Below are 19,253 nucleotides of genomic sequence, written 5' to 3' on the forward strand. Positions count from 1 at the left end.
ACCAAGTGTATAGAGCTCCAAGGAGATTATGTTGAAAAATAAAAAAAAAATTTATCCAAAAAAAATTGTTTTTATACTTCATTCTAAGGACTTATTGAACTATCCTCGTATTATTTAGCTTATGATGCGTAATTCAAAATTTTTTACTTTTAAAATTTTTGTCGGATAAAAAACATTTTTATTTGATAAATAATTTTTTTTTAATTTATTTGTACTTTAAGTAATAAAAAGTGAACAAAAACGATTTGACAAAACGATTTTAAACCAGTTCAAAATTGAAGACTTTTCAGATTTTAACGTCAAAACTTAAAAAGGTTTCAATTTGAAAGTCTTAATCATTAAACAAATTTGAATGTGTGACTGAAAGTTTATAAACTATTTTCAACTTAAAAATAACTTGATAATAATATATTCTTAATTAAAGGATTTTATTAAATTTAACATATTGTTTCAGTCTAAAATATTCCATTTTTAAACCATTCAATTTGAAATTTTTAATCAGAAAAAAAAGATTAATTATTGAATATTTAGCAATATTTGAATTTTTATTGAAGATAAGTAAATTGAAACCCAATATTTGAAAGTAAAGAATCTTTAACTCAATTGTTTGACATAGAAAACCTGAAATCGTTAAAATTTCCAAGAGCCTTTAAACATTGAACGTTACCATTTTAATTGTTGTATCTGAAAAATGCTTAATTTGTAAGTGAAATTTTTTAATTTTGTTGTATAATTGACAAATGAACATTTGTAGAAAAAATTTGAGTAATTTTAAGAGATATTTAGGAGTTTTAAAAAGATGAAAAATTATCATGCAAATTTTAGAAAGTTTCCTTAAAATCTTCTAGAATCTTTTTTGAAAATTTTGTTTAAATCTTTGAAAAACTTTTCAAATTTTCTCTTAAAATAATTTTTCAAAATAAAAAGTTATTTTTAATTTTCCTAGGAATCTTAAGAAAATGTTTGTATTCTTTTCAAGCCTTTCATAAGTCTTGAAAGGAATCTAATTTTTTTGTTTAAAATCTGCGAAAATCTACATTAAGTTTTATATTAGGCTATCATTTTAAGTTTTACATTAAGTTTAAATCTTTTCAAAACTTCTACATATCTCTTAAAATTACTCAAATTTCGTCTACAAATAATAAATTTTCAATTGTTCTTTATACATCCAAATTGTAAAGAAATTTTCTAAAATTTACAGTATCTTCTCAAAATTGAAGAAAAAATTCTATTCATTTTGACAGATATTTAGAAGCTCTGAAAAAACTTCCAAAATAATTTTAAATTTAAAACCAATTTAAAACATTTTCTAGATTTCTCAAGTTTTTGAAATTAAATTTTGTAGCTTTCCAAGGATGTTTAAGTTATTTAAAAAGAAAAGAATTTAATTTCTAATTTAAGAAGTGTTCAGTTAAAATTTATCAATTTTCAATATTTGATGTTTCTATTTTAAAATTCCTTAAACTTATATAATTTTGAAAATTTTAAAGTTCATTAATTGATTTTTTAATTTAGAGCATTGAAAATGATAACGTGGTTTTATATTTTTTTTATATTGAAAAATGTTAGTACCTTCAATTTTATATGCGTAAATTATTGAGTATTGAATAAAAAATTTTGTAATTAAGAGCTTTTAAATTTTAATTTTAAAAGTTCAAAATTTAACAGTTCCTCAAGTGGAAAATTTTTTAGTTTCAGTGTTCCATTTTTTTAATTTCATTGACCGTGAAAAATGTTTTGCGGATCGGAAAAAAACCGGGAATTTATTTCGTCGACTAAAACGCCCATCCTTTTATTACTATTATTATTAGTATCCAATATATTCTTACCAACAAATTGTCCATCGATGAACATCTTAACTGCTGGTGCAGAAGATCCATATGATCTGCCCGACAATCTCGCCTGCAAAAAAAAATATTTAAACATTTTTTTAGTATATAATAATTTTCTTTTTTTGTATTATTATTAACCAAATCAAATGTTTAAAATTTAATATGAATTAATATATTCAATATTTTACTTGTTTATTATTATTAATTATTTTTATACTAGCCAAAAAACACGGGTGTAAGGCGCGTATTTACGTTTCGGGATCTTTATTCACTAACATTAAAAATATAAACAATTAAAATCCATCATCAGAAAAATATTTGAATTTCAAGTTAATAATTTTTTTAACAAAAATGATTAATAAATTATTTGAAATTGAAAGCGTTTGAAATAAACAAATATTTTTAAAAAATTAGCATTAAAAACGTTTCAAATCAAAGAAATTTATATTTGGAAAAATTTTGAAAAAAGGACAATATTTCGAATCTAATGAAAATGCGACTGATGAAATCGCCGAATTGGAAAATTCTCGAATAATAAAATCCCAAAACAATTTACCATACTATTATTTTTAATTAATTTTATTTATTTATTCCAAATACAAAGATAAAATATTTGTAACAAAATAAAGATGTTTCACGTTTCAAGATTTTTGAAATTATTGTTGGAATTAAAAATAACAATAATTGTACAAAAAATGGTATAAACAATAAATTTAAAAAAAACAACTGCGTCTCGAACGAAAAAAAACTCCTTTACATTTTCTCCGAACATAACAACATTGTCATAAAAAACTTTTCAGATTTAAATTTAGCACTAATTTATCTCTATGATTCTTTTGATTTTTTTTTTAAATTAAAAATTCGATTTTTTAGAACGTTTTTTGTAATTTAAAAAACTACTATGCACATTTTCAAACAAAAATTTTATTTCAGATGGAATTATTTTTAAAATGATTGTTATTTTTAATGCAAATAATTTTTATTTTTAAACTGCGAAAATTAAAAAAAAATGTTCGGGAAGTTTATTATTTGGAAATTTTGCATTAAGGAAATTTTATTTTTCGTAATTTTTCAGTCACCCGGCATGAAAAGGAATGAAATGTGTATCAATGTTTAAATAAAAGCATTCAATTTCATTATAAATAAGAAATTAAAATTGTATTATTTCTAATTCAAAGTGTTTAAAATGATACAATCTTATTTTTAATTAAGGAAGCTCCAAATTGAATCATTTCATATCAACATTTCGAAAAAGGACAATTTCAAAACAAATCGAAAACAATAAAATTTGAATAAATTAAATAATTTTCAATTCGTAGCGATTTAAATTTAACAGTTTTATATTGAAAACTAAATTACATCTTTAAAACGCAAAGAATCTCAAATTATAGTATTTAAAATCCAAACTTCATTTACAACCAAGACATTTTTAAGCACCAAGAATTGTGATATTATAAATAGTTTAAAAATTAGAATGTTTTAAATAGTTAATTATACTTTTTTAAATTCAAACCTTTTAAATTTTAGTTGAAAATTTTAAACTAGAGAGAGGTTCATTATTAGTAATTAAAAGTAATTATTTGATTACTGATGTATCCATTTCAGAAAATTTAAATTTTCCGTTTTAGTTCAAATAGTTTTAATATTTCTTTAGAATTATTATTCATTCTTGAAATGTTCTAATCAATATTTTTAATTTTTAAATTGTTCATTTGTTTTAAATATTTAACTAAAAATGTGAACATTTTAGGATATTATATTGAAAATTATAAATTAAAAATAAATTTCAAAACAATATTGCTATATATGATTGCAATTTTTGAAATTTCACGATAAAATTTTAAGCCTTTAAATTAGCAATTCTTATTTTGTATGTTGGATTTGAAATTTTCAATAGTTTGGTATATTTTCGTGGAAAAAAATTTAATTTTCAGTACCAAATATCTACTAATTTTTAAGACTTGAATTTAAGAAATTATTATCATTTTTCATTTATCTAACTATAATTTAAAACAGACTGAAATTGAAATAAAACAATTTACAATATTTAAACCAGAAATTATTACATTAAAAACTAAATTATTAAGGCTTTCAAAAGGAAATTTTTTAATTTCGAAAAATTTAATAATGAAATTGTCTTGTAGTTTTTAGTATTTGAATTTAAAACTAGAACGTTGAATCATGTACTAGGTTCAATTAAAAATAATTGGATAGATTTTTTAACAAAAAAATTTGATTTCTGTAAAAAAAAACACTTTCAATTTCACCGTTTAAAATTTACGAATTCTTAATTATCAACCTTTAAAATGGAATTATTTTAAAAAAATGTTCAGCATAAAAAATAATTTTAAATCGGATCCATTAAAAATTAAAAAATCTGCAATTTTATTTGGAATTCAAGAATCTTAAAATCGAATTATTTTAGGTTAAAATTTCGAGAATAGAAAATTGTAAAAAAGATGCAAAATTGAATAATTTTAGATTCGAATTTTGAAAACTGGATCATTTGAAATTAAAATTAATTTAAATTGAATAATTTTTAATTAAAAGCGTTAAAAATTGAATAATCTAAAACTTTAGAATTTAAATCATTTTTACTATGAATGGATTAGAATTTTATAATTTGAAATTGAAAACAAAATTGCATGTTTTAAAGTCAAAAATTCTAAATTAATTTAAATTTTAATTGAAATTATTATTTGAAGTAACTTCAAATCGCTTAAGAATTAACATGTTTCAAATTGTTAATTATACTTTTGAAAATTCGGAAATTTCTATTTAATTATAAAATTAAAACTTATGAAAGAGAAAATTTTATCGTTTAACTGGTGACTGATTCGCTTTTTTGGTGGAAAATTCAACAAGTTGGTTGAAAATTTCAATAAAAATAAAAATATTTGTCTGCAAATGTATGTATTTTGTTAAAAATTATTCTTTTTTAAAATTGGTCTTTTTTGATGGAAAATTAACCTTTTGGTTGAAAATTTAACTATTTAGTTCAAAAATTTATTGTAACTGTTTAAAAACTCAGTTCTCTAACTTAAAATTATACTATTTTAGTTTTTGTTGAAAATTGATTTTTTTTATTAGGTAGTTCATCTTCTGGGTTCAAAATTCAACTAATTGTTTGAACCTTTATTTTTTAAATTGAAAACGCTTCATTTTAGTTCAAACTTGATTTCTTCGGTTAAAAATTTAACAAATTTTGTTGAAAAATTTTTTTTTTGCTGGAAAATTAATTATTTCAACTGAAATTGTAATTATAAAACTTTGAATTAATGAATCTTAATCAACTGAAAATAAATTCTTAATCATATGCGTGAATTTAAAATTAATGTTTTCGCGTTTTTCAAATTGGCCAATCGGTGTTGAAGAAAAGCGAAAAAAATGCTTTCGACATTTTCGTAACATCTATATTTTAAAGAAAGATTCTTTATATAAAAATTGTAATAAAAATATTTCTTTCAGCAAATAAGTGAAAAATTATTATCTTCATATTGACAGTGTCTTTAAACAAAAGACATCGAACCACTCTGTTTATGCTCATCTAAATTGATGTTGCGCAAAGATAAAAATAATTCCATTTAAATTACGTAGATTATTTTCTTTTCTCAGTCGAATGTTTTCGATAGAGATTTGAAAATATCGATTACCCTGATAAAATCCAATTTCACAATCTGTTGCATGCATCCTCTACCAAACTTTTTATGCAATCATATTTCTCTCTCGAGATAATGACGATTGCATTGACTATTATCACGTTATTCTCTAAAAATAAACGTGCATTGCAGCTTGTATAATGAAATTATATCAATGCAACATTTTATCAATATTTTCTGAAAAAATATTTTTTTTCGGTGATAATTGATGACTAGTCTAAAAAAGTGATTACAAATGAGAAGTTAAAAAACGTTACAAATCCATTTTTGGAAAAAAAATGAGTTATGCATGATTTTAGCATTTTTAGCACTCGAGTATATCCCATTAAAATTGCGCTTTAAAAATGTTGTAACTTTAAAAATATTTAAATGAAAATGTTAATAAAATTTTTAATTTTTTATGAATTTACAAAATAATTAATCCAAGTAGCTGAATTAATTTAACTAAAATTGAGAAATTCTTAACGAATTGCACGAATTTTTAAACAATTAGTTTAATTTGCAACCAAGAAAAATTACTTTTCTACTAAAAAAGAAGAATTCTTAAGAAAATATATATATTTTTAAAAAAATATTTGATTTTCCAGCCAAGGAGATTTATTTTCTATCAAAAAAGACAAATCATTAACAAATTAGATACATTTTCAACTAAATACTTTCATTTTTAAACTAAGGAAGAGTAATTTTAACACAAAATGGAATAGTTACATTTCCATTAAAAAATAATTAATTTTAAATTAAAAACGACTTTTCTACAATATAGTTGAATTATATACCAAGTGGTTCAATTTTTAAGTCAAAAAGGTGAATTTTCTGCAAAACAGTTGAATATTTCAACAACGTATTGCAAATTTTTGTTAAAAATTTAATTTATAATAAAAAGCAACAACGAACTTTAACAATTTTATTCTATTTTCAGCCAAAGAGATAAATTTTCAAATAAAATTATGAATCTTAAACCCAAAAAATAGGCGTTGATGAAAATACATACAATTTTCAACCAAAAGAATTATTTTTCTTCCAAAAAATGCGAATTTTCAACAAAAGATATGATTTCTCAACCAAATAGTTGAATTTTTAATTAAAAGAAAGAAAACATTTAATTTAAAAATGGAACAATTAAATTTCCAATGAAAAAAAAACGAATTTTCTACCAAATAGTTGAATTTTCCACCAATTAGTTCAATCTTCAAGTCAAAAATACGGATATTCTGCAACACGCTTGAATTTGCAACTCAACATTTAAATTTGCATTAAAAAAATTAATTTAAAAAACCCTAATTTTTAATGCAGTATTTTAATTGTCAGCCAAAGAGATAAATTTTCAATTGAAATTATGAATCCTTAATCTAAAAAATGAGTTGATAATAAAATAGATCAAATTTTCAACGAAATAGTTTTACATTGTTATATTTCAACAAAACGGAATTTTGTCAGTTAAAAAAATATTTTTAATAAAGAAACGAATTTTTAACATAAAAAAACATTTTTTCAACGATATAGTTATATTTTCAACAAAAAGGAATTTTTCTACCAAAAAATGTGACTTTTGAAAAAAATACACGATGTTTCAATCAAATAGTTGCATTTTCAACTAAAAAAGGTGAAATTGTGATCAAAACTGGAACAGTTAAATTTTCAATTTAAAAACCGACATTTCTACAATATAGTGGAATTTTCCATAAAACAGTTAAGTTTTGAAGTTAAATTTTCTACAACAAGCTTGAATTTTCAACAAAATATTTTGAATATTTCAGCCAAGAAGGTCAATTTTTAATTGAAATTATGAATCTTCAATTCAAAAAATGAATTTTTATCAAAATAAATAAAATTTTCAACAAAATAGTTCGATTTTCAAGGTAAAGGAATTTTCCCTACAAAAAAATGGGACTTTGAAACAAAATGCATAATATTTTCATCAGATAGATGAATTTTCAACAGAAAAAAGATAAAATTTTAATTATAAATGGAATATTTACATTTTCCTTAAAAAAAATCAATAAAGAAACGGAGTTTTAACAAAGTAGTTAAATTTCCAACAACAAAAAATTATATTTTTAACCTCAAAGAATTATATTTCTACAAAAAGAGATAAATAAACAGGAATCTTAAAAATTCATAGACTAAAAAATAATAGTTTAAATAAACATCGAAGGTCATTTTTAATACTCTTATAATATTAGGTTAGAAAATAAAAAATTTCACTTAGAAAATAAAGTTAATTTTCCTTTGCACACTTTTTAATTTCGTAAGAGAAATTTTGCCCCCCCCCCCCCAATTTAATACAGCATATAACCCAACCCCCCTCGAGAAAAATTTACATAATTCCTGGTGTTATCTTTGGTGTTTTTGAGATATGACATTTGTTTACTTATTCACAAACCATCTTAAATGGATTTATCATGTTTTGTTCCCTTACCCCTCAAATGTGAGAATTAAAAAATTTAAATTAATTCTAAATTAAAAGTCGTTAGAAACAAAGGATCATTAAATATTTTAAATTGTTTCTACTAAATTTAGATTCAGAAGTTTTAATTAAGGTGGCGAAAATGAATTCAAGCAATTCTGCATTTTTTTAAACAATGGACTCGGAATACGTATAAAGTTTCAATATTTTATAATAAATAATGTTTTTTTTCAGTTTCCGGGGATTCAATTGATTCATTTAATTGAGAAAGCTTTGACAAATTATATTACATGATATTCTGAAATACATAAGCAGAATCGATTAATTAAATAATTAAATATTACTAAAAACATCATTGATCATTTCTTAAATTTATCTCTAAAGTCTATGAATTTAAATAATAATTAGAATTTTGTATCCTTTTGTAATTAAAATTCACTGCATATTTAACTAAAATTGATATGGGTACTATATAAAATTTAATTTAAACTGCTTCAAATTTCTGGTTTTTCAATTTAAAATATTGCATTTTTAACAAGATAGATTTTTAAACAAATAGTTGAATTTTCAGCCGAAAAGATTAGTTTTCCACCAGAAAAGACAATTTAAAAAAAAAAACATGAATTCTTAATTAAATACTTCAATTGTTAACTAAAAATAACAATTTTTAAACAACTAGTTGAATTTTTAACAAAAAAAAGATCAGTTTTTATCTAAAAAATGAAATAGTTAAATTTTCAATTAAAAAATTAAATTTCAACCAAAAAATGTTCAACAAAAGTAATGAATTTTAAACTTAAATTATGAATCTTGAAATGGAAGAGTTGAATTTGAAACCGAAAAAATGTATTTTTAAGTAAGATAACTGAATTTTCAAACGAAAATATTAAGTTTTAACCACGAAAATTAGTTTTTATCGCAAAAGAGAATTGAAAAAAAAATTCAACCAAAAACTGAATAGTTACATTTTTAGTTAAAAAAGTTAATTACAGCCAAAGAGATGAATTTTAAACAAAATTAATGGAATATTCAACTCGAGTAGTTACATTTCCAGTTTAAAAAAATTATATTTTGACCAAAAAAAAAAAAACGACTAATTTTCAATAAAATAGTTGAAGTTTCAAATGGAATAGTTAAACATCTGATAAAAAATTTAATTTTCAGCTAAAGTAAAAACGAATTTTCAACCAAAATAATTTTTCAACCAATGAGATTAATTTTAAATTTACAAAAATAATGAATCTTCCACCAAAAGAATTAATTTTTAACCAAAAAATGTACCTTTCAACCAAGTAGTTTTATTTACAACCAAAATGGTGAATTTTTAAACAGGAAGGATAATTTTCTATCAAACAGACGATTTTTCAACAAAATACATTAATTTTCAACTAAATAGCATACTTTTTTAACCAAAAATTGATTATTTAAAGTATTAGTTAAAAAAATTAATGTTCAGCTAAAGATATGCATTTTCAACTTAGATGATGGAATATTTAGTTAGAATTATTACATTTTCACTTTAAAAAAAAATAATAATTTTCTATTTTCCAACGGAAGATCAATCTAATTTTCAAAGAAACAATTACGTTTTGAAGGAAAGTGATGAATTTTCAACTAAATTGTTAAATCTGTAATTAGAATAATTGGATTTTCGAAAAAAGATTAAGTATCAACCACGAAAATGAATTTTTTCAAAAAAAAAAAGACAAATATTGAACTGAAAAAAATATTTCAACCAAAAAGTGAATAAATAAATTTTTAGTTTAAAAAGTTAAGGTTAAACTAAAGGGATGAATTTTGAACAAAATTAATGGATATTCAATTTTCTAGTTTAAAACAATATAGATTTTTCTGCTCAAAAAAAAAACAATTTTCAACAAAAGACCAAGAAATTAAATTAATTTTAAATTCATAAAAATGATGAATCTTAAATGAAAAGAATGTTATTTTAACAAAAGAATTCAACTTTTAAACAAGTAATTAAATTTTTGTTCGAAATAATATAAATTTTGAACAAAAAATTACTATTTGATATTTCAACCAAAAAATGATTTGAATATTTTATCAAAAACAGTTGAATTCTATCAGAAAAGACAACATTCATCATGAGTTAAATTTTCAATCAAGAAATTTTTTTCAGTCAAAACAGAGAAAACCTTGGAAACTTTTTATTTTTTAACAAAATGCATAAACTCTGAACCAGATACTTGAATTTTCAACTAAAAACGAAATAGTTCATTTTTCAGTTAAAGAAATTAATTTTTAAAAAACCAATTTTTCAACAAAATAGTTAAATTCAGTAATATGAAGCTACTTTTACAGATAAATAATCCTTGTTTTTTAATTTTATAATCCAATTTTTTTTTTTAATAACCACGCCCTCGGAAAAATTTTCCTGACTTTAATAAAAAATTCCAGGTTTTTCAGGTGAGGTAGGCACCCTATTTTAATAATCATTGTTTTTATATAAATAGTTTTCAGCAAATAAATGAACTATTTATTACTTGTTCATTATTTGAAAAATGAATCTCCCCTCAATGGACTTGTTCTGAACTGTTCTGGGGTTAAGTGTTTGAATGAATGGAAACCTCCGCATTGTCAGCTGTCAATAATTTAATCGTAGTTAGTTGAATAATAAACCCCTGACCTTGCTCACAAATTCACGTTCAAACTAGTGTAACATTGTATAAAAATTGTAATATCCAACTTTTTTCAAATTATAAATATATAAAAATTGATTTTTTTTTTAAATTACCACTCAAATTCTTTTAAATTAGGGGAAACTCCTCACAGTGGGCAATACAATTTACATTGGATACTGATTAATTAGAAATAACAATATATTTTAAAAATTACTTTGATTTAATTAATAGTTACTACTAGATGCGTGTTAAAAAATAAATTTTAAATAAAAATTTTACATATACTTGCTATAAATTAATGATTATCCACTGTAGGGAGATTTCCCCACATCTTCATATAACATATTATTTAAACCAAAAGAAACTCTTTTATTTAAATAAAAGTGTGTTTTTGAATAAAAATAATTAATATAAAACAATAACATAATTTTTCCTTTTTTAAAAATTAAGTTTCGAACAGATGCTAATCGATCCACGTGGAGTGATGATAACAGATTAGTTAATCTGAATGCTCTACCATATCAAAAAATGTGACTCAGACTTTTAAATATTTCAAATTAAATTTGAACTTACCTCGAATTTAGCAATTTTAATTAAAAGCGCCATATTTATAAATCGAGTCACTTCTCTTGTGAAGCCACAACACAAACTGAGATCCAAGAAAAATTTGGTCTGCCAGTTGACACATACCCGTACTTGTCAAGAATCGTGCCTGATGTTTTTAGTACGGCTACCTGGATCTCAGGGACGTCGATATATTTTTATTCCCTGTAGCAAAAGTGATAAAAAAACAAAAAGAGATTTTAAAAAATTACAATAATTAAAATGCAATTTCTTTCTTTTTTTACCTCTAAATATGTCCTTTTTTAAGTATTTTTCTCTATAACAATTTTTTGTTTGTTTTTATGTTAACAATTAAATAGATTTATAATAGTTGGTATAATATTATATTCATTTCATACGTTTTCTCAAATATAAACAAATAAAAATATAATAATGACAATAGAATTCATAAATGCCCAAAACTTTATTTTGAGCAAATGCAAAAAAATCATTTAAAGCAGTTACTGTTTAAACAAATGTGAATATACCTCATAATTAATCAATATTTAAAAAATATAAATATTCCAGAATGAAATAAATCTATACTTTTTTTAATTACAGAGTTGCTACAGGCTAGGCTAGGTAATTCCAGAAAGTCCAGATGTTATCATGATTAAAAATTTATCTTTTTCGGTAGAAAATGTAACTTCTTAATTGAAAGTGGAACTGCTTTGTTAAAAATTTATTTATTTCATTAATAATTCATCATTTTAGTTCAAGACTTTTTTTTCAAAATTTAATTAATTTATTGAAAATGGACCTTTTTGTTAGAAAATTCCATTAAAAATTCAAATATTTGGTTTAAAATTCATATAATTAAAAAAAAATTCATATATTCTGGTAAAAAATTCATGTTATTGCTTGAAAATTTATCTTTTTGGTAGAAAATCATTTTTTTTCCTATTTAAAATTAATTTTTTTAACTGAAAATGTAACTGCTCTTTTTTTGTCGAAAATGTATCTTTTTGGGTAGAAATTTAATGTTCTTGGTTAAAAATTATACTATTTCGTTGAAAAATTATGTAAAATTTACGAAAAATGAATTTTCTCTTTGAAAATTTAACTATTCCATTTTTAGTTGAAACTTTATCTGACTTTAGGTGAAAGTTCAACTATTTGCTGAAAATCCAACTTTTTGGTAAAAAATTCGTTTTCTTGGTTGGCAGTTGAATTTGGTTGTTGGATTCTTGGTTTTATTTTCAGGAATTCTGCACATTAACTTGATTTTTGGACGTTTGATAGGATTTGAAATTTGATTTTAATCTCATTTAAATTTCTTAAATTTTTAATTTATGTTTGGTAGAAAATTGATCTTTTTATTTGAGAATGCATGCATTTGTTTGAAAATTATTATTTATTTTTTTAGTTGTAGATTTATCATTTCAGTTATAAATTCCCTTTAACTATGCAATCTTTTGTGCAAAATTTACATACCTTTCTTGATATTAATGTAATTTTTTCCTTATAAAATTATTTGCTTTGTAGAAAATTTACCTATTCAAATATTTGGATCATTTTTTTAGAAGATTCATCTTTTGTGGTGATAATTCTACTATTTGGTCAAAGTTAATATTTTTGGTTGGAAATGTATCCTTGTGATCAAAAATTAATTTCTTTGGTAGAAAATTCGTTTGTTTTTAGTTGAAACTTAATTTTGTTAACTGAAGATGTAACTATTCCATTCTTGCTTGGAAACTAATATTTTTAGTAAAAAATTAATTAATTTTGCTTAAAACTTGTTTTTTTGTTTGTTTAAAATTTACTTTTATAAATGAAAATTGAACTTATTATACTTTTGGTTTACAAATCTATATTTTTATTAGTTAATAATTTATAAACTTTATTGAAATTGTATTTTTTTTGTAGAAAATTCATATTTTGGGTTTAAAATTGAATTATTTTGTTGAGACTTCCTTCATTTTTAACTCTAAAAGTGAATTTTCAACCAAAGGCATGAATTTCTATCGGAAAATAAAATAGTTAATTTTTCAGAAAAAAAACTAATTTTAAACGAAAGAGATGAATTTAAAAAATAAATTTTCTTCCTAAAACGACAAGTTTTCAACAAAATATATCAACTTTCAAATAAAAAAAATCCGTTTTGAATCAAAAATAGAACAGTTCAATTTTCAGATACAAAAAATATAGGTTGAGAACAAAAAATAAATTTTGAACAAGATAATTGAATTTTCAATCAAAGACATGGATTTTGATAAAAAAAAAAAAATAGTTACATTAAACAAAAAATTTTTCTTTCAAAATGGAATAGTTCAATTTTTAGTCATAAAAGTGAATCATTTAATAAAATTGTATCTTTTTAAAAAAATTAATTTTAAAATGAATAATTGACTTTTTTACCCAAAAGAATATTTTTTTACCAAAAAAGACACATGTTTAACAAAATACATGAATTTTAAATTCTAAATATGAGCTTTTTAAACATATTTTTCACGATATAATAACAATTTTTGTACGTTACCAATTAAGTATATTTATAATATTTTATATAATAATATAGTTAATTTATACATTTGTTTAAATATAAAAATATATAAATGTATAGGTGATAGATTAATTGTGCATGAAATTAATAGTGATAGGCGCAATTACTTTCCTCCGTAAAACAATGTGCAGATACCATAGCATTATCGGTGAGTCTGCTAATAAAAGTGTGAGAATAATTAGAGGCAATAAATCAGATAGTAAATAGTTTGAAAAATTCTATTGCTGCTTTATAACAGATATCGAATTATAGAAAAAGATTCGATGAATTTCTTATCAGTCTTCTCTAATCTCTATCATTTTTAGTACAGATAGGTTTGAACGATTAAAGTTACTATATTTATCTAATCAATGAAGCTTGAAAATTTATCCTGTTCTATTTATAAAATATTGTATTCTATTTTTGATTTTACTATAATTTCTTAATAAAAAAAGAAATTAAAAAATTTGACGCGGAATTTTCTCCGAAATCATGGTAACCAAAATTATAACAAAGGTTGAGAATTTTTTCCATAATATTTTGGTGGAAAAAAAAATTGGCCAAATTCCCAAAAAATGGGACGACTGCAAATTTTCGCTTCATTAAATTTCCGGAATTATAAAATTTTTAAATATTAAAAACCCGATTTTGAAAATTCCCAAATAAAAAAATGGACAACAATTTATAATATTAAAGAATTTAAAAAATTCCGGATTATTATATATATAAACAAGAAAATTCCCGAATTTAAACGGGACGATAGAAAATTCCTTAATATTTAATTCTTAATCCTTAAATAATAAAAAATTAATAATATTTTCATTCTACATTTTTATCAATGATAATAATAAATCAAAAACTGGGGAATATTGCCGAAATAAATTAAATTATAACTTAATATCCTTCTCATGGGTAATGTCAGAAATATCTCGAACTTTAAATGATCGGAAAAATTTCTTTTGTATTGAAGAAATTCTCTTTGAGAAAATTTTTCCAAAATTTAAAACATCAAATGGGGGGGGGGGGGGGGGGATTCGGTAATTTTTTGGTAAAATGTTTTTTCAACGGAAAATGTAGAATTTTTCGCAAAAAAGAGTGGGAAACGTTCCCCACATTTTTTACAGTGTGGATTATGGATTATCAGTGGTTTATTAAGAACGAAACATAGTAGAAATATATAGGTAAATATTACCATATATTTTAAAAATAAACATAAAAAAGTGTTAAGTAGAACTTTAGAAAAATACCATAATAGATGCCGTTTGGTCATTTTTCAAAACTTTTTAATTTGTTGAGGATCAATTAAAAGAGCAAAAATTCTTACATAAAATAATAAAAGAAAATCCCAAATACCTACGAAAATTAGGAAAATACTGTATTAAGAAAAAAATGTATTTAAAAAATAAATATAAATTTTTTGAGCAATCTGTAAAATACGTTTTTCTTTATTTTTGAGACGAAAAAAAAATTGCCAAAATATAAAAATACCGAATTAAAAAATTCCTGAATGATAAAATTCTCGATAGCTTACTGCATTAGAAAATTTCAGAATAATAAATTTTCTAACGTAAAATTGCCGAACTATAAAATATCCGAACTAAAAAATTCAATTCAATAATCAAATATTGGTAAAAAAAAAACTATTTTTGGTGTTTGAAAATTCTAAAATTATTGTTTGAATTTATAATAACAATAATTGGAAATAATATATTTCTGAATGAATTTTTGTTTTTAATTATTGTTATTTTAAAGCCAATTGATATTTCTGGAAATTTTAAAAATACAAAAATGTTTTGGAATAAAAATATTTCATTATTATATTTGTAATAAATAAATAATATTTACAACAACAAAAATAGTTTAAATTCGAGAATTTTCTATTTCGGATATTTTATAATGCGGCATTTTTCTTTCGGGAATTTTTAAATTGGGTAATATTATAAACTGTACGGAATCTTATTAATCGATAAATGTGTAATTCGAGACTTATATTTAGGCAATCTTATATAATTTCGGGAATTTTCTGTTTTTTTTTCTTATTTTCTTTTTCGGAAATTGTAGTATCGGAAATGTTATTTTTTGTGATTTTTCAGTCGTTTCTTTATTTTCAGCATCCTTATATTTATTTATTTTCTTTATTTTATCATACCACACCATACCGAATCATACCAAATCATTCAGCCTGGTTTGAAAGGAAACTATTCATAATAATTTATTTAAAATAACTAAGTAATAAACATAAAAAAATTTCTAAAAAATGTTTAATTCTACGATCGACGTTTTTAGGAAAGAGAATATATTTATACCAAAATACCTGGTCAAAGGAGGGCCTTTGAGTCTGATGATATAATTGATAATAATATTATCTTTGCGCCTAAGTAACAAGTCTCAGGTATAAATTCAAAAGGTATTTGATTTATTTTTAAAGATTTTTCTTACTAATCCTCTATCAACGATTCAATGATATAGTATACACTATACAGATTAGGTATATATCATGTAGTTTTAAAGCCGACAAAAATAATGATAAAAATTTTAAACAATTGAAATTTCAATTGCAAACAACCATTCCGCATTTCAATTAAGGTTAACTAGATTCAAAAGCTAATGTGAACGGACTTCATGTTGATTATAGACGAAGAATTAAATTTATTCAGAAAGGCTCGCCCAAAGGTACTTGACCCCTTTAAAAACAAATCTGATAAATTCAATATATATGTTGATTTGGTTATCCAACGAGAAGAATCACGCTAGAAGTTCAGTCAATGGTTACAGATGACGCCACGAGTTCGATTCTCTGAAAAGTTCAGGCGTGGGTCTAAATGGTGGTTAAACCGGTGACCCCCCCCCCCCCGCGATTTAGAAAATTCTTTTTACTCCTTTCTTTTTTAGAGGAAAAAGGAAAAATATTAATATTTAAATGATTGCAAAGGATTATTGATAATAATCTTCAAATTCATACATTCCCCCTGAAGATTGATCAGGGAGGGACAAAGTATTGATCAGCCCCCCGCTGAAATCGAATGATTAATTTCGTAGTTTGTGAAATATTTTTATCTTTTTGAAATATTTATAATCTAACCATCTATCCAAAATATTTGTAAAATAATTCTGAAATCAGTTCAGTTAATATTTGAAATATTTTAAACATATTTTGTAATATTTGTTTTATAAGAAGTGATTAAAGTTTTTTGTGAAGTCATTTAAATCTATCCGAAAATTTTTAAATCTTTGTAAAATCATTAGGAAATCATTGAAATATTTGTTTAATCTTGAAAGCTAATGAAGACTTTGTAAAATAATATAAGTAATTGTGAAGTCTTAATCTTTCCAAAATCTTTGAAATCTTTCTAAATTCCTCAGGATATCATTGCATTTTTGTCAAATCTTGGAAAAATCTTTGCAACACATATGAAATATTTAGTAATATTTGTGAAATTACTTAAATCTATGTAAAATCTCTCGCAAATAATTAAAATCTTTTAAGTCATTGTGAAATCCTTTGGAAATAAAAAATATATATTTGCAAATGTTTGAAATATTTTTTAACTATTCGGTAATATTTGTGAAATTATTGAAATCTTCGTGAAATCTTTTTGAAATCATACAAATCTTATATATCTTTATGTGTTTTGTGTTGTCTTTTAAATCTATCCGTAAGCTTTGAATTACTTGTGAAATCTTTAAAATCTATCCAAAATCTTTGCAAAATATTTAAAATCTTTTTGAAATCTTTATGAAATCTTCAGAAAATAATTGCAATTTTATGAAATCTTTGAACAATCTTTGCACAACATTTTATATATTTTTTAATATTTGTCAAATTATTTAAATCTTTGTAAAATCTTTCAATTATTTGGGAATTCTTTAAAAATCTTTCAAATTGTTTTGAAATATTCGGTAATATTTGTGAAATTATTAAAATCGTTCTGATATTTTCGAGACATGATTGTAGTTTTTGTGAAGTCTTTTATATCTATCCGAAATCTTTGAAATCTTTGTAACATCTTTATAAAATCTTTGAGATATCATCGCAACCTTTATCAAATATTTGTGAAATCTTTTTAATCTTTTTGACATCTTCAAAAAATCTTTGAGAAATATTTGAAATAATTTTGAAACATTTGGTAAGATTTGTGAAACTATTTAATTCTTTGCGAAATTTTTTAAAAATATTTTTAATATTTTAGAAACATTCGGTAATATTTGTGAAACTATTTAAATCTTTCTGAAATCTTTAAAAATCTTTGCGAAGTATTTTGAAATATTTTTTAAACATTTACAAACATTTTGAAATTATTTAAATCTTTGTGAAATCTTGAAAAATCTTTGCGAAATATTTGAAGTAATTTAGAAAAGTTTGGTAATATTTGTTAAATTATTAAAATTTTTGTGAGACCTTGGTGAAAGCCTTTAAAATCCCAAAGAATTACTGAAATCCTCGGAAACCTTATAAAATTTCATAAGAATCGTTTTCAATATTTGTAAATCTTTGAAATACTCTGAAATCCTTTGGAGTCTTTTTCAACATTCTAAAATCTTATCAATCCTGTCAAATTTTTCCCAATCTTTTGAAATTTAAGGAAATTCTTTAAAAAGACAGATTAATCGAAATGTTTGAAATTATCTTTAAATTTTTGAAATCCCACGAAATCACTTCATTTTTGTGAAGTTCTTTGCAGTTTGTAGAAATAGTGTAAAATGTTTAGAACTTTATTATATTTATTAAAATTCATCAAAAATCACTTAAAATATTTCAAATGATTTAAACTCTTTCACAAAAATTGGATAGAATGACTTTCAGGGCTGTTCTGTAAGATGATTTTATCGGATCGGTTGGTGAGTCCCACAGTCCGGTTCTGAAAGCTATTTTCTACAAATAAATAATAATATGTGCATTTTTTTAACTTGAAGAGGTTAAAAGGAAAGAAACTCGATTTTCTTCAGACAAGAAAAATAACTCTAAGTTTGAAAAAGTCTGATTAAATTGTTTAATAAATTAATGATTTAAAAGGATTTAAATTTAAGTTTAAATACTTTAAATTTAAGAGAGTACCAATTTTTTGAATGCTTTTATTTTGTAGTTAAGTATTCAGTATCTAAACAGAACATTTTTTCAGATATGAAAGTTAAAATTTTTTATTTGTATGTTTTGCAAAAATGTTTGGTAACCGGAAAATGACATGAAAGTTTGTTTTGCTTTTAGAGGCCACTCGGAAATATTTATATTTGACTATTTGACTGCTAATAAGAAACTTACCGCACGCATGACGCGTACAATATGATTACAATCTTACAATTCTACAAATTCTTGTAAAAAAAGTCAAAAAAGGAAAAAAATACAAGCAGCTTAAACCCGTCTTACGGCACCATGAAAATTCAAAAATAAAACTCAAAACTCAAGTTAATAAAACCGTGCAAATCGTTTTAAATGTCAATAATAATACTCTCTAAATCAGAATTAATCCCAATTTTATTAATACAAACAGTAGCATTGTGACTGACTATTAAATTAGTAATTTCAATTATTTTTAATGAATTAAATAGTTTCATTTATGTTACTAAATAAATTAGTAACGGTATTCTACTAATCTGGTGAGTAGTACTAACTTACTAATTAAATGTGTA

At 22.6% G+C, this 19,253-nt stretch overlaps 1 protein-coding gene across 1 annotated transcript in view; it reads right to left on the reverse strand.

The window, feature by feature from the left end:
- Positions 1-11,228, reverse strand: part of LOC117167381 (probable methylmalonate-semialdehyde dehydrogenase [acylating], mitochondrial) — a 43,180-nt gene extending 31,952 nt beyond the window's left edge. The window contains exons 1-2 of the mRNA XM_033352268.1: positions 11,114-11,228; positions 1,830-1,902 (exon numbers count right to left, since the gene is read on the reverse strand). Of these exons, the coding sequence (XP_033208159.1) occupies positions 1,830-1,902; positions 11,114-11,146 (106 nt within the window). The 5' untranslated portion in view covers positions 11,147-11,228. The remainder of the gene's footprint in view (positions 1-1,829; positions 1,903-11,113) is intronic.
- Positions 11,229-19,253: the final 8,025 nt, after the last annotated feature.

This window comes from Belonocnema kinseyi, chromosome 2, assembly GCF_010883055.1.
Source record: "Belonocnema kinseyi isolate 2016_QV_RU_SX_M_011 chromosome 2, B_treatae_v1, whole genome shotgun sequence".
Taxonomy (NCBI): domain Eukaryota; kingdom Metazoa; phylum Arthropoda; class Insecta; order Hymenoptera; family Cynipidae; genus Belonocnema; species Belonocnema kinseyi.